Source organism: Sorex araneus, chromosome 1 (assembly GCF_027595985.1).
Source record: "Sorex araneus isolate mSorAra2 chromosome 1, mSorAra2.pri, whole genome shotgun sequence".
Classification (NCBI taxonomy): domain Eukaryota; kingdom Metazoa; phylum Chordata; class Mammalia; order Eulipotyphla; family Soricidae; genus Sorex; species Sorex araneus.
The window spans coordinates 20,243,363-20,271,118 of NC_073302.1; the positions used below are offsets into that span (position 1 = coordinate 20,243,363).

A 27,756-nucleotide genomic window follows, 5' to 3' on the forward strand; every position below is an offset into this window, starting at 1 on the left:
CAGAGCAGCCGGGGTGCCACTCTCGGGGGCACGGAGCTGGGCACCTTCCTTTCCACGCTGCCCTTGTCCTCGCTCCATCTCTGCCCTCTGCCGTGGCCCTGCGGGGCCGATGGATTCATTCCCGATGCTCTCACGGACTCTCCCAGCCGCCAGTGCCCTGGACCCCCGGGCCAGCGAGCGGGGCTGGGCTGTCGGTGTTCTGCGCCGGTGGCATTTTTACCCTGTGTAGGAGAGAAGGAAAGAAGTCTCTCGCTGGTGTTGTGCTAAGTGTCAGGCCAAAAAAACATGCAGGGTCAGGCTTGGACAGGTGGAGTGTGTGCATGTGGGCACACGGAGGGGTTTGACACAGGCTGATCTGGGAGACCTCCCTGACATAAGGTGGGAAGGAAGTGAGGGAGGAGCAAGGGGCAGGTGCCAGCAGCCGTGCAAAGGCCCTGAGGCAGAGACAGGGAACACTTCAAGGAGGCTTGTCTGGGCCTTATCACCTGAAGAAGGTCCTGAAGGAGATGAGTGAATGGAGGTCCAGCTGGTGGATAGTGGTGGAGAGGGATGTTCCAGTGTGAAGGCCTGGGCAGGGCTGTGTGAGTGGACAGGAAGTGAGCAGAGGCAATATCTAAGGTCATAGAGGTCAGACCCGACCACACTGCCTCTTGGGTTAAGTCCAAGACGCTCCATGCTTGACTCACGTGGAGCTTCTGGAAGGTTCACAGACATCCTCTTGCCTGCCCACTTGACCCTAAAAAACAGTCACCATTCCCTCTGTGGCCCAGCCCGCCCCCCCTGAAAGACTCTGTGTGAAGCCCTGCCCCTTCCTCCAGGAAGCCTTCCTTAACAGTCCCTCTCTGTCTGTGTCCGTGCCTATGTTTCCTCCCTCTGCATCTTCTTGTTTTCTGGGGGGTGGGGGTGGGTAGGGGCTCATGCCTCCAGCCCCGGGGCCTGGTCAGTCGGGCCCGCTGGGACTGTAGCTCTTGACCCCAGAGCGGGAGAGCTGAGTGAAGCGTGTCGCCCTCCAGTGCTCCCGGGTGGAGAGACATGCCCGCGCCCCCCGCCCCGGGCCCCTAAGAGAGCCTGTTCGGAGGGACATGTGACCAGCCTCCTAAGTGGCCTTCGGGCAGCTCCAAGGGTGCTTTTGCTTCTGGGGGTGCTCAGAGTGGGAGCGGGAGGGGGGAGGGAGGGCGTGTGTGGGGAGGAGGCCCAGATCCCCGGTGTCGTGTGTGCGAGGGAAGGCCCAGATCCCCAGTGTTGTGTGTGCGGGTAAAGGCCCACGCACGCCTCCCCTCGAGCCCCCTTCCAGCAAAGCACCCAAACTAGGAGCGACATCCCTGCCTCTTGTCAGTTCCCCGCCTCGCTGGGGTTCCATCAGCGAGTCGGGGGTAAAGCACCCACGGACCCTGGGCCTGGGGGTGAGCATGACATCCACCCTTCATGCATCGGAAATGCCCGTCACCTGTGGCCGGAGACGCCTCTCAGCATCCCCAGTGGGTTCAGGGCGGCCCAGAGAGTCACAGGCTCGCTCAGATGCTGGTCAGGGAAACGGGGAGGTCCGTCCCGACACGGTGGGTGCATCACGGCCCCCACAAGCCCCTCAGAGATACCTGGCGCCCAGAGACTGGCTCAGGTCCGCCTGCGGGTGACCAGCTGCTCACCTGTGTTTTCTTGGCTTCTAGAACACGCTGGACCTGGAGGAAACTGGGCAGACCGTGCAGGGCACGAGCAGCACCCTCCCCGATGTGTCCCTGGTAAGGAGCTCTCCGGCCCACCCTGACTCCTGAGCTCAGCCGCGTGCCCCTCTGGTCGGCTGTGGGCCTCTGCACAGGTGTCTTATGTCTCCCAGCCCTGGCCACAGCAGGGCCCGTCCCTGGCCCCTGGTGCTTTCTTTGGGCGCCGCTCTGAGGCCCCTAGGACTGTGTGGCCCAGGTGGTGTTTGTTTGTGATGTTATCTGCACCCCACTTTCGGGACAGGAGGGGGGCGGGGAGGGAAGGAGGGAGAGACAGAGAGACAGAGAGAGAGAGAGAGAGAGACAGAGAGAGAGAGAGAGAGAGAGAGAGAGAGAGAGAGAGAGAGGCAGAGGCTGGAGCGACAGCACAGCAGGTGGGGCTCTTGCCTTGCACGTGACCGACCTAGATTCGGTCCCTGGCCTCCCGTATGGTCCCCTGAGCCAGCCAGGAGTAATTCGTGCGTGCGGAGCCTGGAGTAACCCCTGAGTGTGCTGGGTGTGTTCCCCTCCGCCCCCAAACAGAGAGAGCCCCCTCGCCCAGAGAGGCCCTAGGACGGAACCAGAATGAGGACTAAATGCTGCTGATGGGTTTTGCGGGGCCAGGGGGTCAAACCCAGAGCCCTTCTACCGCGTCCTAGGAATCACCTGGGGCCTGTGTCCTCCCCCCGCCCTCCAACACACACACACACACACACACACACACACACACACACACACACACACACACACCCCTCCACGGTGTGAGTCTGCCCGTCTAGGTCCTGCCTCCGTACAGACCCTGGGGGCAGCTTTGCCTGGACTTCCCCCCTGTCGAGACAGGGTGATAGCCGGACCCTCACTCCCAAGTGCGTGGCAAGGGGCATGGGGTCCATTTAAGGGGCGTGCTGGGGAGAGGCCATCAGAGCCGATGCCTGCCAGGGAGGCCTGCCCATTGCTTCCCGGAGAGAGGCTGTGCCTGGCGCTTCCATCCAGTCTCTGTCGGGCGGGCACGACCCTTCCCAGGGAGCCCAGATACCCTCTACCCCGCTCCCTAAAGAGAGAAGAAACGCCCTTGGTGTCTTAGCCAGCCTCCGCCCCGCCTCTCCCGCCGCTGCATGCCCTGCGACAAGGCCCTCGGCGCCGGGAACGCCCCCTCCCACGGGTAACCGTACCACCCCGAGCCCGCGCCAAGATCCCCAAGCTGATCGGCAGCCCAGATGCCGGGAGAAGTTTTCCACCCAGGTGCTGCATTATTCAGCGCTGCGTGGCCCGGAGCAGGGACAGAATTCCAGCCAGGGGCTCGGAGGCTCGGAGGCTCGCTGGCTCGGCAGCCCGGCATCCTCCGCAGCCCAGCCATGGGCTCTGACTCCCTCTACTCCTGCTGGGTGTTTTGGCAGGACGACGACGTCAGGCCCAGCTCCCGGGGGCTGCCCAGCTTCCAGCCGCCGCCCCCGCCCCCTCCTCCCGGCCAGCCCAGGAAGCCGGGCCCGGAGGACCCGCAGCCGCCCTCCCCGGCCTCCTCCTCCTCCCACTCGGGGATCCTGTTCTCCGCGCCCGGGAACCGCAGCAGCCCGCCGGCGGGCAGCGCCCCCACCCCAGGGCCCCCAGACTCTCCCTCCTCACCCTCGCCTCTCTACGCCTCCGTCTCCCCTGCCAATCCCGGCCCCAAGCGGCCCCTGGACGCCCACCTGGCCCTGGTCAACCAGCACCCCATCGGCCCCTTCCCTCGGGTCCAGTCCCCCCCGCACGTGAAGAGCCCCCCCGCGGAGGCCGCGCCGGTGGGGGGCTGCCTCCTGCCGCCCTCCCCGTCGGGCCGCCTGGAGCAGGCCAGCACCAACCAGCACTTCGTGATGGTGGAGGTGCATCGCCCCGACAGCGAGCCGGACGTGAACGAAGTGAGGGCGCTGCCCCAGACACGCAGTGAGTACCCGGGGTGGGGGCGGGGGCGGGGGGGAGGCTCAGGCCCCTCCCTCCCACCAGGACGTGCTGCGGGCAGGTGTCAGCAGGGATCCCAGTGCTCACCCAGCCGGGGTAGCTCCTGCCCCAGCAGATGGCACAGGATGGGGGGCAGCGGGAGGAGGCGTGTTGAGGGGGAGACGCGGGTGACAGACTGCCTAGGCCTCTCTGCGGTCTCCCTGTGCCCGGCCAGCCTGCCCAGGCGCTATCTCCTGCCCGCTGCCCTCAGCCCCCCAGGCCTTCCCGGGCATCGCTGCCGGCTGCTCTGACTGTGCCCCCACCCTCGACGCTGGCGGGCGGCAGGTGCAGGGGAAAGGGTCTAGGGTTAGTCTTCGGGGCCTTGGAGGTTCTCCTGACACACAGGCTGCAGGGGTGGGGGGTGGGGGGCGAGGGGGCACGGTGGATCTTTCAGGCACTTGCGGGGAGTGGCTGCAGCCTGAGGCTGTGGCTCCAGGCTGCGGATGTGGAGGGGGCTGATGGGAAGGAGACAAGTCGGGGCGAGAGATCGTACAGTGGGTGACACCCCTTACCCCCTAAGATGCCCCAAGCATCGCCAGGAGTGTCCCTGAGCACCAAGCAAGGAGTAAGCCCTGTGTACCACGGGGTGTGGCTCATATTTCTCCGCCGAGGGCACATCTTGGTGGGGTCTTGCTGCCACCTGGTGGCCAGAGCAGTGACGGGCTCAACCCTCTCCCGCCAGGTCCCCTGGGGCCAGGGACGGTGGGGGCTGGCTCAGCAGCCGGGGAGGCAGCTAAGGGGCAAACGGCAGGACCAGGAGAGAAACTCGAACTGGGTGGTGGGTCACGAGGCCAGGCCCAGCGCTGGACATACAAGCACCGAAAAGCAAAGGATCAGTGTGCACCTTTAGGGTCCTGAGCACTGTTCGGGGAGTCCACCTAGACTACCGACCCGCCTCATCCTCCCAGCCACCCTGGGAGGCTGGCGCTGGCCCTGTCCACCAGGGGGAGAGATGAGGCGAGTGGGGAAGGGGGCGTGGGAACTAAGCAGTCTCTGTGCCCATCACTATGAGGCCGCGCTCTGCCCACTTGTCTTCATGATCAGGCACCACTGCTCCTGCATTGGAGGCTCAGAGAGGCTAGGTAACTCCCTCAGCGTCACACAGCAGACCAGAGGGGGTCAGCCGCGACCTGCAAACCCCCCTGCAAACCCCAGACTGTGTCCACACCCTGGAGGTCTCATACCCACAGGGTGCTGGAGCCAGCGAGCCTGTGTCCCCCCTGAGCAGACAGGGCTGGTCTCCCACTTGTTCTTTTCTTTCCAATCTCTGCATTTCTGTGTGTGCCCAGAGCGTCAGCCCCACGGTCTAGCGCAGGCCCTGCAGGGTCACCCGAGCACCGCTGGGAGTGACCAACACTCCAGACAGAGTTGATGGCGTGGTGGGTTCACACAAGCTAACACACAAGTAAAGGGGGCCCGGCAGAGCCCGGGGCTCTTGTGTGCCTCCCACCCTCATTGGACTCCTGCCACTGTACACAGTCCCCCGAGCCCCACCAGGGCTCATGCTGAGCACACAGCCAGGAGTAGTCCCTGAGCACTGCTGGGTGCCCCCCCTCCCCCCGCCCCCCCCCCAAACAGAACCAAACAGCTGTGAACTGTTTTCTTCCTCGCCTGTTTTAATCTTTGTGCTGGAGGCAATCAAGGCAGACCTTCTGGAAGTGGTGGGCAGGCCCTCGGGCGAGGGCAAGAAGGTCTCAGGTTCTCTCAGCCGCTCTTCCTGAATTCCTTCATTCCTCCTACTCTCTGCCAAGGGGACTCTCCGCCGGCTCTGTCCCCTCCTCCAGGCAGTCTTCCCTGCTGCCAGCTTTATAGACCACTATTCTTCTCCCCACCCCCCAGCAGCCTCCACGCTCTCGCAGCTCTCGGATAGCGGGCAGACCCTGAGTGAGGACAGCGGCGTGGACGCTGGCGAGGCCGAGGCCAGCGCCCCGGGGCGAGGCAGACAGGTGGCCTCCACCAAGAGCAGGAACGGCAAGGAACCGCCCCGGAGCGAGAGGACCACCGAGGGGGTCACCAAACCGGTGAGCATGAAGGGGGGCAGCCTGCGGGGCTGTGGGGACCACACCGCACGCTCTGGTGGCCCGAAGGGGCTCCCTGACCCCGGGTCAGGGTCAGAGCCACAGAGCGGGGACTGGAGAGCGAGTACAGTGGTGGGGTGCCTGCCCCGCGTGCAGTTCATCAGGCATTTGCATCCCCTCTTGCAATTACAGAGTGCAAAGCCAGGAGTCGCCCCTGGCTGGGTGTGTGGCCACCAAAGGAAAACAAGCAAACAAAAAACTAGGGCTCAAGCGTGGTGGGGCAGGGGTAAGGCCAGGTAGGCGCTTGCCTGGCCCTCGACCAACCCTGACATCCCATCTGCTCCCCCAAGCACCGCCGGGAGTGATTCCTGAGCAGAGCCAGGAGTCGGCCCTGAGCATTGCTGGGTGTGGCCCCAAAACAAAACAAAAACGAAAAAAAAAGGACCTCAAAGGGGGCTCCCTGGGGCTGGAAAGACAGGCGTGTCCCGGGAAGACCCTGGGGCCCAGCGCCAACACTGACCGCTGACCACCCCGGACTGCCTGGCCCAGCACATGGTGCCTGTCTGCCGTCAGGCTGGGATGCGAGTCCCCGGCCTGCACCCAGCAGCTCTTTCCCACCCTCGGCTCCGACCACGGGGCCCCTCAGCAGGGCAGCAGGCTGAGCTCCGCTTCACGGGAGGCCCGAGCAGCCGCCCACCCCGTGGAAGGCTGACTGGAGTCTCCTTCCTCACTAGGGGAATCTGAACATGCAACAGAGGGAGAGGAGGGAGCCCTCCCTCCCCCGCACCCCCCCACCCCACCCGTTTATTTACACATGTGGATTCCACCTGGCTATGGCCAAAAAAACGGCCAAGCCCGGCATTCAGGTCCCCGAGAGCTCTTACACGGTCCTGGCTACACTGTTTCTGCGGGGGGAAACATTTTTCATTTCACCTGCTCACAGGATACAATTTGCTTTAAGTCCCCCTGGACGTTGATTCATTGTTTCTGCCACCACCACCGGCTTGGACCGGCTGCCTTGCTCTGTTCTGGTCGGAACTTTGGGATTTATGATCCGGTTTTGTCTTTGCCCGGCTCCTAGAACGGGCCACTCAGAGGTCCTGTCCCTAAGCCTCCCACCTCACTCACCCCCACAGCCCGGACTCCTGGAGCCCACATCCACCCTGGTCCGCGTGACCAAGAGCGCGGCCACGCTGGGCATCGCCATCGAGGGCGGCGCCAACACCCGCCAGCCGATGCCCAGGATCGTCACCATCCAGGTGGGTCCCTCTCTGGGTGCCCTGTGGGACCAGCCCTCCCTCCCTCCCTCCCTCTGAAGCCCCATCCCGGGGTGCGGGTGGGGTTACAACACCCCCAGGCGCAGACACCTGGGCTCCCCAAGCCTCAGTTTCCCTACTGGGGGCCCGGTGCGGGCTCCCAGGTACCCCACGTGCTCCCCACCCCCCGCCCCCACAGCGAGGCGGCTCGGCCCATAACTGTGGGCAGCTCAAGGTGGGCCACGTGATCCTGGAGGTGAACGGGCAGCCCCTGCGGGGCAAGGAGCACCGGGAGGCCGCGCGCATCATCGCCGAGGCCTTCAAGACCAAGGAGCGCAGCTACATCGACTTCCTCGTCACCGAGTTCAACGTGATGCTCTAAGCTGGGACCCCAGGCACCGGGGAGTCTCCTGGGGCCGGGGATGGTTGGGAGGGGAGGCAGGGGCCACAGGGCCGGGGTCCATCCACCCAGGGTAGTTCCGGCCCACCAGATCGGAAGCAGGAGAAAGAAGAGAGATGGGGGCGAGCACACATTTGGCCAGGGGCCTCTGTGCAAGGGTGAGGGGTGACTCCCGTCTCCACAAGGCTGCCGGTGACTGGGTCGTGCGGGGCCACTGCTGCCCACCCCCCACCTCCTAAACCCTGGCCTTGTCCCCACACGCCTAAACCTATGGAATGGGACCTCGGACTCCCTGGACATGGCCCCCAGCTGGGGGCAGGGCGGGGGGAGGCGCATCCTGCAGGACCTTTAGTGCCACAAATAAGCACCGAGCACCCCTGCCCCCCTCCCCTCCCAGACGGTCCTTGTCCCCTCCTGGGATTCACTATTTATTTCCCCCAGCGGCTGTTTCCCCCTTCCCCACCCCTCCTTCCCAGAGGCCTTGCAGGCAACCGGCGGTGGCCGAGTATTTATATACAGAGCTTATGACTTTAATTTTTCAATAAAGAGTCGGAACGAGGTGCGGGTCCAGCGTGCTGTGTGGCCCACGCTGTGTGGCCGGGGTCCCCACCGCTCCACATGGGGCCACTTCAGGAGAGGAAGAGGCGCAGGGCAGCAAGTCGGGGGCCCAGAGCAGGTGTGCAGAGGCCCCTCGGGGAGTTACCCACAGATACCGGTTTTCGGGGTTGGGGAGCAGTATTAGCTCACCGCTGGGTGCTGGATTGGCAGGGGACTCCCCAGCAGTGCTCGGGAGATGTTTTTGCAGGGGGTGATGTGTTGCAGGAAATGAATGGGGATACGGCTGCCGGCCTCTCGTGGAGGTTGGGGGCTGCACGGGGGCCATGCTTCTGGCTCAGAGGCAGCTCAGCAGACATGACTGCAGTTGGGGTGACTGAGAAAGGGGCCCCCAAGGCCCTACGAAGGCCACACCTGTTCCGGGCCCAGGTCTGTGTGCGGGGAAGGCTTCCCTGGCTCGTCATGTGTATCGCAGGTCAGTTACTACCTCTACAGATTTCCGGTGTTCGGACCAGACATCTCCCTACTAGGTGGGACCCAAGAGGACAGAGAGCCCCACCCCTGCCCCACCCCCTTGGTTTTGCTGCCTGTGGTCCCAAGGTTATCCCCGTTGCTCATCGATTTGTTCGAGCGGGCACCAGTAACGTCTCTCATTGAGAGACTTATTGTTACTGTTTTTGGCATATCCCTTTGGGGGGGGGGTGCTGGCCCCAAGGTTATATGCAGAAAAATTAGGACCAGAATGAATTGGCTTCTGGAATCCTCTAGTCCTAACCTCCGGGCGGTGCCTGTGAGGGATGGAGGGCCCCGAGCCCGGTGGAATTTTAAAGCAAAATCATTTCTTTGCAAAGGGGGCATCAACAGATCAAGTCACTTGCCCCAAACTGTTTCCCCAAGTAGTGAGGACAAATGTGGACTGTCACTGCTGAAGGCCAGGACAAGCTGGTGAGTGAAGCCATGTGTCTTTGGGGACCCAATACAGTCCACGAAGGCAGCTTTTTTTTTTGATTGAATTACCATGAGATACAGTTACAAAGCTTTCATGTTTTTCAATTATACAATGATCGAGCACCCATTCCTCCACCACCCTTGTCCCCAGTATCCCCCTGCTTTCCAAGCCTCTCCCTGCCTCCATGGCAGACAATTTCCCCCAGACTCTCTCTCTACTTTTGGGCATTATGGTTTGCAATACAGATACTGAGAGGTCATCCCGTCTGGTCCTTTATCTACTTTCAGCACACTTCTCCCATCCTGAACGATTCCTCCAACCACCATTGTCTTAGTGATTCCCTTCTCTATTCCAGCTGGCTAAGGCAGCCTTGAAGATTGGGAGAGTGGGGCCAGGGGCCCCCCATGAGCACCTACACTGTCTTCACTCACATGCCAGACCTGGAGAGGGTGGGACAGATGGAGGGACTCAGGGTCTGTGGCTAGATGAAGGAAAAGTCAGGAAAAGTCACACCTACCTAAGCAAGTGCCCCCTGGGCCTGGGAGAAATTGGGGTGAGAGGTTGACAAGCCCAGTGTGGAGAATACAAGCACAGACCAAGGCACAGCTGAGCCCAGCACCTGCCATCCTGCCTGTGTGATCTCCCACAAGTCACTTGACCTCTCTGAGCTCCTTTCTCCCTGTTGAAATGGGATATAAAAACTTATTCACTGAAAATGTGGGTTCTTCTGGAGCTGGATAATATACTGGATAAGGTGCTTGCCTTGCACATGGCCGAAGTGGGTTCAATCCATGACATCCCTTATGGTCCCCTGAGCACTGCCAGGAGTAACCCCTGAGCATCACTGGCTGTGGTCCCCAAACCAAAAATAGCTGTTTTTATAAAGTTTTACCGCATGTTTGCCCCTGGAACAGAGCAAATCTCTCTCTCTCTCTCTCTCTCTCTCTCTCTCTCTCTCTCTCTCTCTCTCTCTCTCTCTCTCTCTCTCTCTCTCTCTCTCTCTCTCTCTCTCTCTCTCTCGTGTGTGTGTGCGCGCGCGCGCTTCTCTGTCTCTGTCTCTCTTTAATTTTAGGGTTTTGGGTCACACCTTGCAATGCTCAGGTGTTACTTCTGGCTCTGCACTCAGGAATTTCTTTAGGCAGTGCTTGGTGACCCTACAGTACACCGGGGATGAACCTGGATCGGCTGCATGCAGAGCAAGCTCCTCGCCTGCTATACTATCTCCCCGGGCCACGGAGGAGGTCTTTAATGAAGACAAGCTGCTGTATTAGATCCGCAAGTCACCTGGGGAGAAAGGGGAAGCTTTCAGGAAGGAGGAAAAGGAACCCGAGGGGCCCCACATGGATCAGGGCTCTGGGGTGAGTCACTTCCTGTTCCAGAGCCTGGAAATCACCTGGTGAAACAAGGTTGGTCCAGGAGCCCTTTAAATGCCTGCCATGGGTTTATCCTTTGTGGGCCTGAGGTTCTACTTATTCTCTTCAACTGCGCTGCCTATGAGCAGCAGGTTGCATCCCTGCAGGTTGGATCCCTGCGGTTCAGAGGCCGGCCAGCGAGACGGGGTCTCCTTCACAGCCACTGTCCCAACAACGGGGTCTTTTCTGCCCGGTACTCGCTGCAGAAGCCCTTGTCTAGTCTGGGACGTGGGTTTCCCGGCCTGTCAAATGGTCGTTTGGGACTAGAATAAATCTGCGGGAGAAGGACAGCATCTGCCGACCTCACGGGAAAGGATCCAGCAAAGAGTTTACAACAGTTTTTGACCTAGAGCAAGAGGTCAAGGAGAGAGTCCTTTTTATCCTGGGCCAGCTCTGCAAGCCTGTCATTTCTTCCTCCCCGAGCCGCTGCACAACCCTCTAAACGCTGTTGCCAGCCTGTGGGTCGCACGGATTGCAGCCGAGATGCAAACTCCAGATTTTTAGATTCCCAGTTCTGGGGCTGCGCGTCTAACTCTCTGGGGGCGGGCCACGGGGCGACTGCCTCCCTGCGATTGGTGGGACTTCCAGAGGCCCCGCCTCCCGGGGCGGCGCCCCGCCCGTCACAGGCCGGCCTGGGGGATTATGCAAAGCGCCTCCTCCCGCCTCGCTCTCTGATTGGAGGCCTTTGTTTGCCGCTCAACTCCAGGAAACCAGCAGCGCGCGCGCGGCGGGGGCGGCGGCGGCGGCGGCGGCGGCGGCGGCGCCCAGCAGGTGAGTTGCAGGGAGGGGCTCCAGCCGGGTCTCCGGCCAATCCCCGAGCCTCGCGGGGTCTCAGTTTCTCCGCCGGAGCAATGGGAAGGGCGAGCAGATCAGCGCTCACGGAGTTCCGATGCTGGCGCTCAGAGGCGCGTACTGCTTTCGGCCTCTCCCACGTGGAAACTCCCCTTGAGCATCGCACCGGAGATGCCTGCGCGCTCCCGGGAATGGAGTGGACGTCCCCGACAGGCGATCAGGGTCCGGGTGCCAGCCCCGCGAGGGGCCAGTTTCCGCCCCCTCCGCCCTCCAGCCTCAGTCTCCACCTCCGCACGATGGGGGCGTCGGCTTTTTTGTCTGTCTCTCTCTCCGCAGCTGGAGCCGGGCTCCAGAAGGAGGGGAGTCCCCGAGGGAGCCCGGGGGTGGTCCTTGGCGGGGCCGTGTTGGGGCTAGAGGCGGGGCTCGGGTCGCTGTGGTTACCCCGGGGGCTGGGACTTCTCCGTGCTGGGGTTTGCGTGAGATCCGCTCACCCGGCAACCACCCGCGCACGCCCGGCGACTCGCAGCGCGCGCCCTCCCCGGACGCCTAACGCAAGTTTCTTTTCCTCTTTCTTGGCACGATAGAACAAGGGCCCCGCGTGGTGGGCTGGGTCAGAGGGGGGAGGGAAAAGCGGCCTGTCCCCTCCCGATCGGTCCCCAGATGGCGAGACGTGAGGGCAGAGGAGAGAAGGGGCGCGCCTTGCGCCAAGGGCGCACAGCTGGGGAGGCGCAGAGCTGGCCGGGCCCTGGGCAGGAGGCTGGCACCCGCTTCCCCGCCCTGCCAGCGCCCCGGAGACTCTGTTTACTTTGTATTACTTTTATTTTTATTTTTGCTGAAGGAAATGACAGGATAGAGCGTGAAGAGTGTGACAGCGAGGACAGACATGGTGGTTCTGCCCTCTCCACGGGAGCAGAAGAAATGGCTTGAAACTGAAGCATGAGGGACTGAGGTTAGACAAGCACTGGGACTTCCCAAAAGCATTCCCCCCCCCCCCTCCCAGGCACCTCCTCTGGAGTTCGTGGGTTTTAAATCAGGGCCAGTTGGGTTTGTTTTGTTACGATGAAAGAATTTCTGTTCACGTATTTGAGGGGGTGAGGTCTGACTTCCTTACCAAGGGGGCTCGGGGGCTGTCACATGGTGGGTTTTTTTGAGGGGAGGTGGTAGTATTTGGGTTTATTCCCAGAGACATCTTAGCCCTTCTGCAGGTGTGTGTGTATGCACCGTTGTGTGTTTGGGGGCGTAGTGGGGGAATTCAGCAAACTTCCCTGAGCCCCACAGTTTGCCCAGAGATGAGTTTGGGCTCTTGCAAAGGGATTTCATCAGCTCCTGTCAGCCTGCACGCCAGCCCCGGCAGTGTGCTGTCACCCCCAGCCAGCATTTGGGGAACCGCTGCCAAGGACATGTCCGCTTACCCCCCGGTGCAGGGAAGTATTTCTAAAGCATCCCGCTGAACCGCCAGCTTCAACGCCAAATCCTGGCGATGTTTCCTCTGTCCTGGGAGGGCTGGACCTGGAAGCCTCAGACCTTGTTGGACATCCCCGCCTGGCCTCCCTGCTGCTGGTCTGTCTCCCTCCGTACAACAGGCATGGACACGCCCACTTCTGGGAGGCGGCCTCATAATGAGCGAGGTTCCGCCCACGGTCCCAAGTTTGCCCAGGACACAGTGAGACCCAGAGAAAGGCAGGCGGGCATGACCCTGGCCGAGAGCGGCTCGTGTCTGGAGGCTGATGCTAGCCGCCACGCTGAGGGTTTGGCTGCCCTGGGTGAGCCCTGGCAGACAGGAATGCTCAGTGCCTGGCACATAACCATGCCCTGGACATTGCTGCTGAGCACCTAGATCTCAGCACTTGGTTCTCACACTTCTGCCCCGGTGGTGTGTGCTGTTTTCCTCATTTTACAGACGAGGAGCCTCCGGGTCAAAGAGGCAGACGCCCCTGAAGCCACAAGGCATTTCTGAGACTCGGTGGAAGGCATGTGGCCGCAGCGGCACCACAGCTCACTGGGGACTGGCTGGACGCTGCTCTGCCCGGTGTGTGTTCAGTCATGTCCCAAAAGCTTGAACTTGGCCTTAGAAAAGGGACATCACACAATGGAAATCAGGAAATAGCCGCCAGATCAGGATCTTCTCTCTTTCTCTCTCTCTCCCTTCCTTCCTTTCTTTCTTTCTTTCTTTCTTTCTTTCTTCTTTCTTTCTTTCTTTCTTTCTTTCTTTCTTTCTTTCTTTCTTTCTTTCTTTCTTTCTTTCTTTCTTTCTTCCTTCTTTTCTTTCTTTCTTGCTTTCTTGCTTTTTGTGTCACACCCGGTGATGCACAGGGTCACTCCTGGCTCTGCACTCAGGAATTACTCCTGGCGGTCCTCAGGGCACCATATGGGATGCTGGGAATCGAACCCTGGTCGGCCACGTGCAAGGCAGACGCCCTCCCAGCTGTGCTATCGCTTCAGCCCCGACCTTCTCTTTCTTTTCTGTTGTTTTTAAGGGTGCGGGGGGGGGGAGGGGGGGGGCGGGAGGGCGCCCAGCTCTTCTCTGTGGGCTCCGTGGGTACTGGAGGATTCCTCCTGGGGAGGAGGGGCAGAACGTCCCAGGGGAGTGAGTCAGGCCTGTACCCTCTGCAGGTTCCCAAAGTGTGGTTTGCAAAGGACCCCCTGAGGTCCTCAGCCCGGATGTGGCTGCTCCTGGGGTATTAGCCCGGATTCCAGGCCAAGCGTCTGGCCTTTAACCTGAAAGTGACAGCCCGCCTGCCTGCCTGTGCCTGAGGTCCCTTGAGCTGCTCGGGCGTGACCCAGAATGACTTCTGATGCAGCTGGCGCATGTGCAGACTGGTGGGGAGGCCAGTGCGGGGCCAGTCACTGGGAGTAGCACCACGCAAAGCAAGTGCCCTGCCCACGGTACTGTGTCTTCAGCCCCGGCTTCTCTCTGCTTATACGGACTCAAGTATATTATTTTGTAACTCATTGGATCACTCGACCCATTCCAGTTTTCCACCTCACACCATGTTCTCCTGGCCTCTTGGGGGGTAGCAGCAGCCTTATCTTCCACACAGTGATCCCCTGCTCTTGGACCCTGGGGTTTATTTCCGGCCTTTTCACCTGCCACGGGGTTTTTCACAATGGGGCTAAGGTTATTCTGTGATGCCGAGAACTTGAGTCAACTCCAGGTTCCTCATCTGTGAAATCAGCTAAAGAGGGCTGGGAAGGCCCCTCAAAGGGCTGGGCCACCCGAGTGTTTGCATGCAGGAGCTCTGGGCTTGGTTTCTGACACTGCGTGGACCCCGAAACTGGGAGTGGTGCCCCCTCCCAGAATCATGAGATGTATAGGCTGAATGAAAGGAAGAAAGAAGAAAGAAAAGAAAGAAAGAAAGAAAGAAAGAAAGAAAGAAAGAAAGAAAGAAAGAAAGAAAGAAAGAAAGAAAGAAAGAAAGGAGAGAGAGAAAGGAAAGAAAGAAAGAAAGAAAGAAAGAAAGAAAGAAAGAAAGAAAGAAAGAAAGAAAGAAAGAAAGAAAGAAAGAAAGAAGGAAAGAGAGAAAAGGAAGGAGGAGAAAAGGAAGGAAGGAAGGAAGGAAGGAAGGAAGGAAGGAAGGAAGGAAGGAAGGAAGGAAGGAAGGAAGGAAGGAGGGAGGGAGGGAGGGAGGGAGGGAGGGAGAAAGAAAAAGAAAGGAGAAAAGGGAAGGAGGGAAAGAAAAGGAAGGAAGGAAGGAAGGAAGGAAGGAAGGAAGGAAGGAAGGAAGGAAGGAAGGAAGGAAGGAAGGGAGGGAGGGAGGGAGGGAGGGAGGAAGGAAAGAAGATAAGAAAGGGAGGAAAGAAGATAAGACAGGAAGGAAGGAAGGAAGGATACTATGTAGCAGGCGTGCTGCTTCCTGCCTCCTTGTGTTGGCCGACGTTGCGATGATGAGCTCCTTAGCCAAAGACAGGCCTTCATGGCATTTGACTCACCCTGGGCGCTCACCACGTGTGGCCGTCAGCAGTGCGCTCTTGGCACAGGCAGTTTTATTTTTTTATTTATTTATTTTGTTTGTTTGTTTTTGGGTCACACCCGGCGATGCACAGGGGTTACTCCTGGCTCTGCACTCAGGAATTACCCCTGGCTGTGCTCAGGGGACCATATGGGATGCTGGGATTTGAACCCGGGTTGGCCGTGTGCAAGGCAAACGCCCTACCCGCTGTGCTATCTCTCCAGCCCCATTTTTTTTTTTTTTTTTTTTTTTGTGGCACAGGCAGTTTGAAATTGCTTTGCTCTTTTCCCGGCTCTGAACGTGAGAGTGCGCCTGTATTCTCAGGCGCCGCCCCTCCCCCCACCCCCCGCCCCCCTCGCCCCCCTCGCCCCCCCCCACTCGCTTCAGCAGACAGGGATGTGGTTTCCTGGGGCAGCACTCCTGTTTCGGGAGGGGGTAGTCAGTGGCCCCCTGAGGGGCAGCCTTTCTCTGCACAGAGGAGCCCCCCCCCCCCCCGCCCCCTCCGTGTGCCCAGGATGGGAGCCAGGCTGCCCTGCAGGAAGGTCAGGCGGTGGGAGCTGCAGGGCAGTCACGTGGGCAGCCGCCATGTGGCTGTTTGGCAGCGGGCCGGCGTCATGCATCCCTCTGGGCTGTGCCAGCTGGGCTCTGGGCTGCAGCTCGAGGCACCTGGTTTCATTTATGCTCTCAAGGATCCCGCAAAGTCAGTAAGACTTCCCTTTCCCACAGAAGGTTCAGAGCGGCTAAGTGACTTGCCCAAAGCCACACAGCGCTACAGAGAGAATCTCACTACCACTGAGCCCTGGGCGCCTCTGTGCCCTGCCACTTGCGGGGGGGGGGGGCGGGGCACACGGGACGGTTGGGGACACTTGGGGCCTCTCATTCTGTTGGGTCCTCTGCCGACTCCTTCCAGCCGCACTCCCTGTGGATTTGCTCTGGAGAGTTAGATCTGGGGGACGGAGTGTGTGTGTGTGTGTGTGTGTGTGTGTGTGTGTGTGTGTGTGTGTGTGTGTGTGTGTGTGTGTGTGTGTGTGTGTGCGTGCACGCACAATGTCCTGCATAGGAGAGTGTGACCCACCCAAGTGCTGCCATGTAGCATGCCCGCTGTATCCCCGCCCCTCCCCGTCCCTGGGAACAGGGTCGCAGGGCATTATGGGAAGGAGACAGTTTGGTGCCTGGTCACAACGGTGGGGCCCATCCACATCCACTCTCCGGGCTCAGGCAGGACAGTGGGGGAGGGTGGGGAAAGGGGCGAAATTACCCCATGTGGAGTGAAAGGGTGAGATCCCAGGGGCTAGGTGGGAAGGCATGTGGGCAGTGGCCACAAGTTGGACCCCCTGAGCTCTCTCTGAGGAAGTCTGGCAAAGAAGCTAGCTCTGGTTGCTTTTGCTTGTGTGTGTGTGTGTGTGTGTGTGTGTGTGTTGTGTGTTGTGTGCTTGTTGTGTGTGTGTGTTTCCTTGCCTGTAAGTATTCCCACCCTGCCCAATCCCCAGTGGCTGTTCCGAGGTGCCCGCCGGTGTGGATGGGAAAGCGGAAAGTGCAAAGGTGGGCCCCTGGGGAGCTGGTGAGGGGGCGCCTGGGCTTGCCTGCACACGGGGCAGATGCTCGGCACCACACGTGGTCCCCGGAGCACATCGCCCTCCCGGCAGGGAGCACGGACTGAGAGTCAGGATCCAGCGGTGAACCGGAAGCTGGGCCTGTGGGGTCCCCGGAGCAGCCCCCTCCTCTCCGCGCCTCTGCCGCCTTAGGGCTCACACTGCTTGGGCTTTCGGGGTCTCTGCTGAAACATGGGGGCGTCACACCCGCCTCCCGGGTTGTGAGGGCCACAGCCGGGCAGGAGCGACTGGGCTGGCTCTCCACAGCCCGTGCAGCCTGTGCCCGGGGGGGGGTGGGGGGGCTTGGATAGGGGGCCGGGACCCGAGTCACTTAGGTCACACCCGTGGCTTGTGGGGTGCCTGAGGTTTACGGGGCTGGGGAGGTGGGGAGTGGCGATGCCACCGCGTTATCCCAGGTCTCCGGGGCTCCCTGTCGCCAGGTGTGGGGTGGCCCCGTCTTTCTCTGCCACAGGGGGCTGCTGAGGCCTGGGGCGCTGTTTGGAAGCTTCTGTTTAGCCACGATCTGTTTAGCTTAGTTTGAGGAGCAACTACAGGACCTGGGAGCTTTGGGGCGGGGGGGGGGGGGGGGGGACACTGTGGTCTTGAGATAACCCAGATTCTTGGTGAAACTTAAGAAATAAACTCAGCAGGCCAGAAAGCTATCAAGCACGCGGGTAAAGCAGGTAAAGCGCTTGCTTTGCACCCGGTCAAGCCCAGTTTCATCCCCAGCGTCCCGTAGGGGCCCACGAGCACAGAGCCAGGAGTAAGCCCTGAGCACTGCCAGGCGGGCCCCCCGAACCAAAAGTTAAGTCCATAGGTCAATTAGCTGAAGGATGTTGGCTTCGGTGGTCCGTTCGGGCACAGCCCGAGTGAGCTGGGCCGGTGTAGGGGCAGGAGTGGGGTTGGACAGGTGACCTGAGGTCCATGGCTGTGATCCATGGAATTTGGCCCTGTGGGTGGAGATGGGGTGGCAGGAGGGGAAGGCTGCGAGGGGGAGAGTGTGTGTGTGTGGGGGGGTGGTGGGGGGGGTCTTGCTTTCCTGATGTCAGCAGCTGCCCCCAAGCTGGGTTCGGGGTTATGCAGAGGCCAGGGGGCTGGCTGATGGCAGGGCTGCCTGGGCTAATGAGCAGGGGGAGAGCGAAGGGAGGGACGGGTGTCAGGGGTGCCCGCCCCTCACACAATGGCCCATCTGGGCGCCCGCGCGCTGGCACGGAGGAGGCTCGCTGGGGTTTGGCTCTGCCCGGCATTCACGGTGGGGGTTGTGGGGGGGGAGAAGGCAGGGCGGGGTGGGCGATGGGATGAGGGGCTCCTCGCGTTCTTCCGGCTTGGCCTCCGCCACCTTCCCCTTGGGGCTCCGGGCCCCTGCTTAGAGGCCGGATTTACAGGATTTGAGACTCTGATCTACAGAGACAGAGACTGAAGCCGGGAGAGGAGAAGCCAGCAGGAAGGAGAGCTGGGTGGGGTAGGGGAGAAAGGGGGTCAGTGCAGGGGGCGGGGGTGCAGAGCTGAGCTGGGGACAGTGCAGAGGGCAGGGCACTGCAGAGTTCCGGGAGACAGTGCAGGGTCAGAGCTGCAGAGGTGGGGACCGGCGGGCGGGCGGGGACAGGGCAGGGGTGGAGCTACAGAGCTGGGGGCGGGGCTGCAGCGCTGGGTGGGACAGGGCAGGGGGCGGGGCTGAAGAGCTGGTTGGGGGGGACAGGGCAGGGGGCTGGTTCTGCATTGCGCTCTGTCCCAGCACCCGGTGCAGCTGCCTGCACACAGTAGGTGCTTAGTAGAGATCTGTGGAATGAATACACAGCAGGAGGGAACTGGGACCTGTTTCCCCTCTGATGATCCCTGAGAACAACAGGCACCTCCCTGGCTCAGCCAGTTTCCCCCCCCCCCAAATCCCACCCCCACCCGCCCCTGCATGGCGCTGGACCATGCGCTGTAGCTGCAAGAATAGTTTGACGCACAGAGAGTGGGTGCGATGGCAGGAATCCTCGCAGCCTCCGTGAGATGCTGGTTACAGATTGTCAGTGGGACGGGTCAGGGCTGAAAAGGCTTTAAACAAGTGTCCGGCCCGCCGGAGGGTGCCCAGGCAGAGATGCGAAGGAGGGAACTCAGACAGGAACAAGTCCAACAGAAGCTACAGGAAAAAAAAAAAAAATCCAGAGGGCTGAGGCTGCAGGGGGGTGAGCGGGCCAGGGCGTGCCCTTCCAGACTCACATCCAGGGTGACCTGCACTGGACCTCCGTCCCCATCGGTGCTGGGCTGAGAGGTCCCAGCCCCTGAAGTCCCCAGAGTCCTTCCCACGCGCGCGGAAGGCCCACAAGGGGTTAAGGCGCTCGGCCGGGCCTCCCTCTGCGGGCAGACCAACCCCCTCCTTCTGACAAACACTTGTAGGAAATCAGGCCGGGCGCTTCCTGCCCAGGCGGTGTGGCCACAGCGGCGGGGCGGGGAGAGGTGGGGAGCGATGCTTGTCTGTGCGCAGGGGCTCGGGCTGGCAGCGCGGTCTGGATGCGGGCCAGGGAGCCTTGGAGGCAGGGGGCTGCCCAGGTCTGCAACAAAGAGCGCGCGGGCGGGTCCCCGGAGCCCGGGCCGGCAGCGTGGAGGAGGCGCCCGCCCGGGAGAGGTACGGGGAGTGCGGTAGGGTGGGGGTGGGGAGCCGCCGCCCCTCGGCTCGGCTCGCCTGGCCAGTCCCAGCCTCGGGGACCTTCTGCGCTGGGCTGGACGGCTGGACCAGCCCCGGCAGGAAGTTGGCCCGGCCCCCAGCACCCAGTGCGGGGGCGGGGGGGGGGAGGGACAGATCTGGGGGCGGATTCCGTCAAACTTCGGGGTGCTGGACTCCAGCCCCCAGCTCTGACTCTGGTCTCCGCTGCCCACTTGGCCAGCGCTGGTCTCTCTGTTCTGGGCTGGCAAGGCTCTCCTCTGCGCAGGCAAGGCTAGTCTCACTGTTGTGTGCGTGAGTGTTTGTGTGCATGAGTGTATGTGCGTGCGCGCGTTTGTGTGTGTGTATTTGGGTGGTGCTGAGGCGTAAGGCACGCCTGGGGGACCAGGGCATGGGCAGCTGTGGATGGGGGTCCAGCTAGTCTCCCCATCTGCCGTGGAGGGGCTAGAGTGAAGCCAAGGGTATTCCGGCGAACCGGACAAAGCCCCCCCGCCCGCCCCTCGTTTAATTCTTAGAAGCTGCCCCTCTTCCTTCTCACTGCCTGCTCCTGGGGTCCTGTGGACGCTCGTCCCGAGTGGCCAGGGGGACAGGCTTCCTGCAGCTGGCGGGACCGACCCCTTAGGGCATCAGGTCCTAATTAGGACCCCCGCCAGCTGCTGGGGGTGGGGGGACTGGTCCAGTGAAGGACACCTTACTCTGTCCGCACCCCGTCGCCCCAGGCCCCCACATCTGCACCCACACTTCCCGGCTCAGAGGGCTTAGGGGAGCTGCCCGCTGCCCCCCTCAGCTCCAGTTCCCTCCTGGGAGAGGTCAACCCCGGGCCGGGAGCAGATGGCAGCTGGGATAGCCCCGGCTGTGCGGGAAGGGGCTGGTGAGGGTGCCGGAGGCAGAGGGGAGCCTCAAAGAGAAGGGTCGTTGGTGCTGGAGCCTCTGAGGGGGCCGGAGCAGCCCTGGGGGTGACCTATGCCTCGGGGATAGGAGAAAGAGACCCCTGAGGCACGGAGAGTTTTGAGAGGTCCAGAGGCAGGCTGTGGTGTGTGTGTGTTTGTGAGTGTGTGCGTGCATGCATGTGTGTGTGTGTGTGTGTGTGCATTAAGACAAACACCCTGTCACTTCAAAGATGGAAGGAGGAAATTTCAATGCCTCCTAATAGGTCTAGCTCCACTTGTGCACCTGGAACTCTCCTGACCTGAACTCCTGGCACATGCATGTACACACACACGCGCACACACACGTACACTCAAACACACGCACACACTCGCATACACACATGTACACTTGCACACACACGTACACACACATGCTCACACACATGTGGCCCTTCCCTCTCCCCGCTCCTGCCCTAGGGTGGCTGCCTGGACCAGGCCCTGCCCTCAGCTGCCTCTCCAGGGTCACGCCCAGGGCTCTCGGCAGCTCCACTCCGGGTTATGATACCTGTGTGGTTTCCTCTGTGGGAACCTCCTCCCTGCACCCCCTCCCCCGCCCAGTGCTCTCTGTCTCTCGGCCCGGCTGCAGCCCTCTGTGCCGGACGGGCTCAGTGGCAGAGCCACATGCCTCTCTTCCTGAGACCCGGGTTCGATCCCAGTACCGCCCCACGCGCTGCTGCACCTCACTTGAAAGTCTGAGTCGGGGACTGAGAGCGAGCCCCGGAGGCAGCGCGTTGCCTTGAAAGCCGCCAACTCAGGTTCAAGCTCCGTCACCGTATGTGTGATGGTCCCCTGAGCCGGCCCGGGGTGACCCCTGAACTCAGAGCCAGGAGAAAGCCCTGAGCACGGCCAGGTGGGGCCCAAGAGCCCACAAGAGAAGGAAGTAAGTTGGAGTGTGTGGCCCGAGTCTGCTGTGTTGTCCCTGGGGGGCTGGCGCTGGCAGGAGGTGGTTGGTTGGTTGGTTGGTTGGATTGTCTTCTGGTGCCCCGTGGCACTCTCAGTGCCCTGCTCGGCCGTGTGGGCTGGTGGTCAGCGCTCAGCTGAGAGGTGGTGCTTGTTCCGAGTGGTGCTGGGGTGGGCCATGAGGTACTGGGCACGAACTTGGGGCCTCAGGCCCGCAGGCATGTGCTCCTCCACCCCTTTGGGCTGTGTTCCCCAGCCCTGTTGTAGAGTGAGTGTGTGTGTGAATGTGTGTGGTATGTGTGTGTGTGTGTGTGTGTTTGGGGGATGTGTGTGAATGTGGTGTGCGTGTGGAGTGTGTGGTGTCTGTGTGGATGGTGTGTGTGTGTGGATGTTATGTATGTGTGGTGTGTGGATGATGTGCGTATGGATGGTGTGTGGACAGTGTGTGGGGGAGGGGGCTTCCAAGCAGTGTTCAGGGCCCTGGGGTCACTCCCCTGGTACTCAGCCAGCCAGTCCTGAGGGCTGGGATGGGTGTGGCTCGGACCTTGTGGCACAGGGTCCCCTCAGGGCTACCCTGCGGCATCCCTGGGGGTACACTGATGTTTCCGGGGGGGGGGGGCAGGCTCCACTCAATGCTCCTGGGACTCTCCTGACCTGAACTCCCAGCACACACACACACACACACACACACACACACACACACACACACACACAGTGGCACTTCCCTTTTCCGCACTGCTGCCTAGGGTGGCCCTCTGGATCAGGCAGGGATCGGTCCAGCTCGTGGACAGAGCGTGCCCCCCTGGCCCCTGCCCTCTCCCTGGCCCCGGCACCTGTCATTGTTTTGTTTTAGTTTAGGGTCCGTACTTGGTGGGTGGGTGCCTCGGATTTACTCCTGGTTCTGTGCTCAGGGATCACTCCTGGTAGTGCTCAGGGAACCCTATGCCATGCCAGAGCTGGAACCAGAGTTGACCCTGTGCAAGGCAAATGCCTTAGTGCCTGGTCATTTCTCTCTCTCCAGCCCTACTGTAGGGTTTTTCTTTTAATTTGTTTATTTTAATTAATTTATGTTTAAGAATGTAGGAGTACTGCTATTTATTCAGCCATTGATTAAGCGGATTGAATTGGGCATGAACTCCCCCCCATTGTAGGTCTTTAAAAGTCACTCCGCACCCACTGGGTTCCCACTTAACACTGCTTAGTTCATGGAAACAGCCACACATAACAGAACCAGGCCTCGAACATCGTTGCTGGCGTTTTCTTTTTCTCTCATCAACCTTCACAGGAAACGGTCAAAGGGGGCCCTGGGGAGGAAGCGGGCTTTACAGTTTCAGACTTTACCCTCAGAAGCCAACAAGTCACCCCGGAAAGGTCCCCTTAGCCCCGCCCTGCCCCACACCCCACCCTCCCACGCCACCACCGAGCTCACAGGGAGGGCCTCTTGCAAAGGCAAATGCAGAACCAAGCAGCCTTTCCCACTGCCCCTGGGACATGGACACCGGCTGCCCAGTGGGTCCCTGGGAGCAGCGCATCTCCAGGCCCGGAGCCTGGCTTCCAGATGTCCAGCCCAGGCCTCTCCCTGTGGCCTGTGTGTGTGTGTGTGTCCCCTCTCCCCAGGCCTGAGCGTGGCCCCAGGGCCTGGCTCAGAAGGTCACGGCTGTGGGGAGCCCTGGGGGCGCACAGCTGCCTCTGACTTTGGTCGCGGTGGGGTTTCTCTGAGTCATCCCTGGAGGCAGATGTTCCTCTTTGGCCCCCAGAGGCCTCTGATGGGGCCCACTGCTCCCTGGCCTGACTAGAGGACAAGGACATTTCTCAGAAGACACAAAACACCAGCCTCACCTGCAGCTTTGCAGGACCCAGAGGCCTGGGCAGCGTGTAAGGGGGCCTTGGCTTGGGGCATTGGTTTAAAATGTAGATTCTGCGGCTGAAACAGCAGTGCAGCAATGGGGCGCTTGCCTTGCAGGGGTGCCAGGCGCCTCCAGGAGTGCCCTGTGCCCAGGTGCCGTGGGGTGCTCCAGCCCTTGGTACCATCTCCCTCGCTGAGAATATGCACACGGTTCCCGGCACACTCCATATGGTCCCCTGAGCCCGCCAGAAGTGATCCTGGAGCACAGAGACAGGAGTCATTCCTGAGCACAGCCAGCCGTGGCCCCCAAAATCAAATTAGAAAGCTAAAAACCCAGGGGCTGGAGTGAAAGCCCAGCAAGCAGCTGACCTGGGTTTGATCCCCAGAATCCCATTTGGTCCCCTGAGCACCGCCAGGAGTGAGCCCTGGCATTGCCAGATGTGGCCCCCAAACAAAACAAAACAAAACAAAAAAACCCAACAGGGGGCTGGAGCGATAGCACAGCGGGGAGGGTATTTGCCTTGCACGTGGCCGACCTGGGTTCGATTCCCAGCATCCCATATGGTCCCCCGAGCACCGCCAGGGGTGATTCCTGAGTGCATGAGCCAGGAGTAACCCCTGTGCATCGCCGGGTGTGACTCAAAAAGCAAAAAAAACCGAAACCAACAAAAACAAAACAAACTGTAGCTTCCCAGCCCAGAGGGCCGTGCGGGGGTTAAGTGCTTGCCTGGCCGGCAGCTGACCTGGTCTCATCCTGGCACCACAAGGTCCCCCAAACATCAGGTGTGGCCCTGCAGGCCCCTGGAACACCATCGGGGCGGTCTGGCTCATCCCAGCACCACAGGACTCGGGCCTCCCCTGGAACTGCTGGCTGGATGGCCCGGCCCGGGGTTCCCAGAAGCGCCCCCTGGCTTCCCGATCTTCTCTGTGGGGATCCCCTGCAGATAAAGGAATGCATGTTCTCAACCGGGGAGATGGTGCAACAGGCCAGTGCACCCCAGTGGCACCTGGGCACTGCCAGTGTGGACCCTAGCACCACTGGCCTGAGAGCCAAACTCATACTATTGGGTCGAGTATCATCTAACATAGTCCTCAGGCTCCTGAGCACTGTTGGAGAGTCACACCCCCAAATAAAGTGCAGATCTCAGGGCCCCGTAATAAGGCCTCTGGATCTCTCTGTCTCTGAGTCTCTCTGTCTCTCTGTCTCTCTCTCTGTCTCTCTCTTTCTCTCTCTCAAGTTTTGGGTCACACCCAGCTTACTTATGGGTCACAGGGCTGACTCCTGGTTCTGTGCTCAGGGATCATTCCTGGCAAGACTCAGGGGACCACATGTGGTGCCAGGGGTTGAACCCGAGCTGGCCACATGCAAGGCAAGCGCCCACCTGCTGTCCTGTCTCTCTGGCCCAGCTCTCGTCGTATAAACCTAGGAACCTGTATCCTCAGGGGATTCTCGAGAACGCTCAAGCTTTAGGGTCCCCAGCAGGGCTCGCTAAGAGCGTCCGGGGGCCCTTCTAGGAGGGCATGGGGGACAAGGATCAGACTTCCCCTTGGGCAGACTTTCTGTCGCAGCTTTGAACAGGGAATGGAGACTTTTGTGGGTACGGTGGGGGGCAGGGGCATAGTTCATGGAAGCCACACCAGGCTATGCTCAGGGCTGGCTCCTGGCTCTGTGCTGAGGGGTCACTCCTGGTGGACTTGGGGAACCGTGTGCGGTGCTGGGGATCAAACCCGGGTCAGCCGCATGCAGGGTCCGTCCCTCCCTGCTGTATGGACCGTGGCTCCGGCCCCTTGAGGGGGATTCTTCTAACACAGGCTCCGTATTCGTGTACGTGTGCGTGCAGGTGCGAGGGAGGGGGGGCCCTCTTGGCTGAGTTTGTTTTCCCTCGTGCCAGAGTGTTTCTCCGAGGCCTCCTCACGAGCCTGGGGGAGGGCAGACGGGCAGCATGTGGGCCAAGCCCCCAGCCCGGGCTGCGGAGCAGACACAGTCCAGGGAGGGTCATGACGGGATTCACGGGGTGGAGAAAATTAAGTGGGGGCGTGGGGGGCAGGGGGAGAGTGGGTAGGGGCACGAGGGGGTGGTGCGTGGGGCTCCCCATGAGCCCAGATCTGAGGGGCAAGCAGGGAGAAGGGTCTTCCCTGCAGACGTGTCAGCATCCGGGGACGGGCCCGTTCCCCCAGGGACTCGCTGTCCAGAAATAGCCGCCTGCTGACGCTCTCAGCCTTGCGGATCACGGAAGCTGCAGGGACCAATGCAGACTTGTTTGTCCCAGGAGGCCTGGGCTTTTGCTCTGGGGGGGCTGCCGGGGGGCGGCGTGGGGGGGCGGAATGACTGCCAGGCAGACCTTCTTCCCCAGCCTGACCTTGCCTTCAGATGGCCTGGAGGTCTCAGGCCCGTTTTCCCTCCTGCAGGGGTACAGGAGAGGGAGGGAGAGGAGGAGCACTGGAGGGAGACCGGGAGGAGCCTCCCCGGGCCCTTCCCCTGCCTTCCGCTCTCCGCAGCCCGGCTCCTCCCCTGGCTCCTGCTGCCGCTGCCGCTCGACCCGAGAGAAGCTTCTAGATGCGCCCAGGAGTGCCTCTCTCTGCCGGGGCCTCCCTCTCATAGGGCCGGAGCAAGACCCCACTGCTCTCGCACTTCCCCTGCCGTCCTGGCCACGCCCCCCTGTTACACTTGCTGTGGCCACGCCCAGCCCTGCCCACCCCCTCCGAGGGCCAGACCACTTCCTCCCGGCTCTGGGCCTGCAAACTCGCGGCCCGCCTGGGGTGGTTTTGCTTCCATTGAAGTGAGCAGAACCGACCCCTCGGGAGGGCGTGACCCCACACAACATCGCCTCTGCTGCTCAGGACGGCTCTGTCACCCCGATAGGAGACCCCCGCCTTGCAGGGGTCCCTGCCCATGCTCCCGACCCGCACCCCCCGCCCCCCACCGTGGCCCACCAGCCGGCTTTCTCCCTCACTGCCGACCACCCTCTCAGGGCTTCCTTCTGAGACGACCTTTTAGCCTCTGCTTTCTTTCCCCGGGTCTAAGGGTTTGAGGTTCACCCTGGTGGCCCTTCACCCCACCCAGATCCCAGCGTGATCTGCGGGGTCTGCCCGCCCGGCGTGGCAGCCTTGGTGGCTGTTGGCTGGGGTCCCCATGGATCCCCATCCGCAGAGCCACCACCAGTGGCTGCAGTGTTGGCCGGAGTCCCTGGTTTCAATTTTTCTCGGCTCTGGGATGCTGTTTGTCATTCCTCTGCCCTACTCTGGACTCTCCCACGGTGCCAGGGGCTGCCAGGGCGGGGACCCCCGTGTGCCGGCACTGGCCCCTGACCCTGTGTCTGAAGGCACTGAATAAAGCAGCGCAGGGCAAGGATCATGATTTTTACTGCTGAGGCTCTGAGAGGTAGAGCAACTTGCCCAAGGTGACACAGCTTTCAGGGGAGGAAGCCCTCTGATGTTACTCTGTGTGTGTGTGTGTGTGTGTGTGTGTGTGTGTGTGTGTGTGTAGCATTGACACTGGCCCTCGATTGTGTCCCCTCCAGGTCCCCGGCGGGATGACAGGAGCTGAGAGGAGCCAGCGGTGACCCTGGCGGCTGCGGTGGCGGCTGTGTCCCCTGAAGATGAGGTGGCCCCAGTGACACACAGGCCAGGCCCTCCCTATGGCCAGCTCAGGCACGGAGCTCCGCTGGGCTGAGCCGGGCCTGGGCAAGGGGTCCAGGCGGCGGCGCTGGGCCTGGGCGGAGGCCGGGGAGGTCGAGGACCCGACTGGCCCGGGCAGCTGGGAGGAAGAGGGGCCCCTCCCCGGTGCTGCCAGCCCCGGGCTCCTGGAGGACTTCCACCGCGCCCAGCAGCGCCCCCCGCCCCTGGGGTGGCCCCCAGACCCGCAGCCCAATGCATCCCCGGACTCCGAACCAGGAGAGTACACGGGAGAGGGTGAGTTTCCCACCCGCCCCCCCCACACACCACCATGCTGTCCCCCAACCCCTACCTCCTGGTGAGAGGTGGGCAACTCGAGGGCATTAGCCGACCTGAGTTTGATTCCTCCGCCCCTCTCGGAGAGCCCGGCAAGCTACCGAGAGTATCGAACCCACATGGCAGAGCCTGGCAAGCTACCCGTGCGTATTGGATATGCCGAAAACAGTAACAATAAGTCTCTCAATGAGAGACGTTACTGGTGCCCGCTTGAACAAATCGATGAGCAACGGGATGACAGTGACAGTGACAGATTTATTTATTTATTTATTTATTAGCGGTTTTGGGTCACACTGGTGATGCACAGGGGTTACTCCTGGCTCTGCGCTCAGGAATCACTCCTGGCGGTGCCCAGGGGACCCTATGGGATGCTGGGCATTGAACGCGGGTCGGCCTCGTGCTAGGCAAACGCCCTCCCCGCTGTGCTATTGCTCCAGCTCTCGAGGGCATTTTAGAACATTTGAAAATCATCATTGTAAGGGCTGGAGAGATAGGACAGCGCGGAGGGTGCTTGCCTTGCGTGGGGCTGGCCTGAGTTCAATCCCAGGCGTCCCGTAAGGTCCCTCACACCCGCCAGGAGGGATCCCTGAGCAGAGCCCGGAGTAACAGCCAGGTGTGGCTCCACAATAACCACCCGGAACAAACAAACAAACAAAATCACCTATAAAAGTGTCTCACTTAAAAACTTAAGATTTAGAGGGTGTGACTCGATGGCTGAGCACTTCTCCTGGCCTGTGTAAAGCCCTGGCATCACACATTCCCCCCGAGCACTGTCAGGAGCAAGCCCCTGAGCACTGGGCTGGGCGCTCAGCATTACTGCCTGCGGCCCCCCCAAACAGAAATAGAAACTTTAAGGGTTTAAATTACAAGTAATACTATGGATCG

The 27,756-nt window shown here is 61.2% G+C and overlaps 2 protein-coding genes across 7 annotated transcripts in view; both read left to right on the forward strand.

The window, feature by feature from the left end:
- Window positions 1-7,903, forward strand: part of WHRN (whirlin) — a 79,961-nt gene extending 72,058 nt beyond the window's left edge. For 2 of the 4 annotated variants that reach the window (XM_055130969.1, XM_055130982.1), the window contains 5 exons: window positions 1,668-1,739; window positions 3,095-3,617; window positions 5,511-5,692; window positions 6,826-6,948; window positions 7,145-7,903. In XM_055130969.1, coding sequence (XP_054986944.1) covers window positions 1,668-1,739; window positions 3,095-3,617; window positions 5,511-5,692; window positions 6,826-6,948; window positions 7,145-7,327 — 1,083 coding nt within the window. In that variant the 3' untranslated portion in view covers window positions 7,328-7,903. The remainder of the gene's footprint in view (window positions 1-1,667; window positions 1,740-3,094; window positions 3,618-5,510; window positions 5,693-6,825; window positions 6,949-7,144) is intronic. The other 2 variants (XM_055130977.1, XM_055130989.1) reach the window with 1 other exon arrangement.
- Window positions 7,904-10,977: 3,074 nt separating this feature from the next.
- The window catches only part of AKNA (AT-hook transcription factor), a 54,330-nt gene continuing 37,551 nt past the window's right edge, over window positions 10,978-27,756 (forward strand). Inside the window, exons 1-2 of one of the 3 annotated variants that reach the window (XM_055119568.1) lie at window positions 10,978-11,032; window positions 26,442-26,832. In XM_055119568.1, coding sequence (XP_054975543.1) covers window positions 26,559-26,832 — 274 coding nt within the window. In that variant the 5' untranslated portion in view covers window positions 10,978-11,032; window positions 26,442-26,558. Of the gene's footprint in view, window positions 11,033-11,893; window positions 12,003-19,040; window positions 19,210-26,441; window positions 26,833-27,756 lie in introns of those variants that run through there. The other 2 variants (XM_055119561.1, XM_055119553.1) reach the window with 2 other exon arrangements.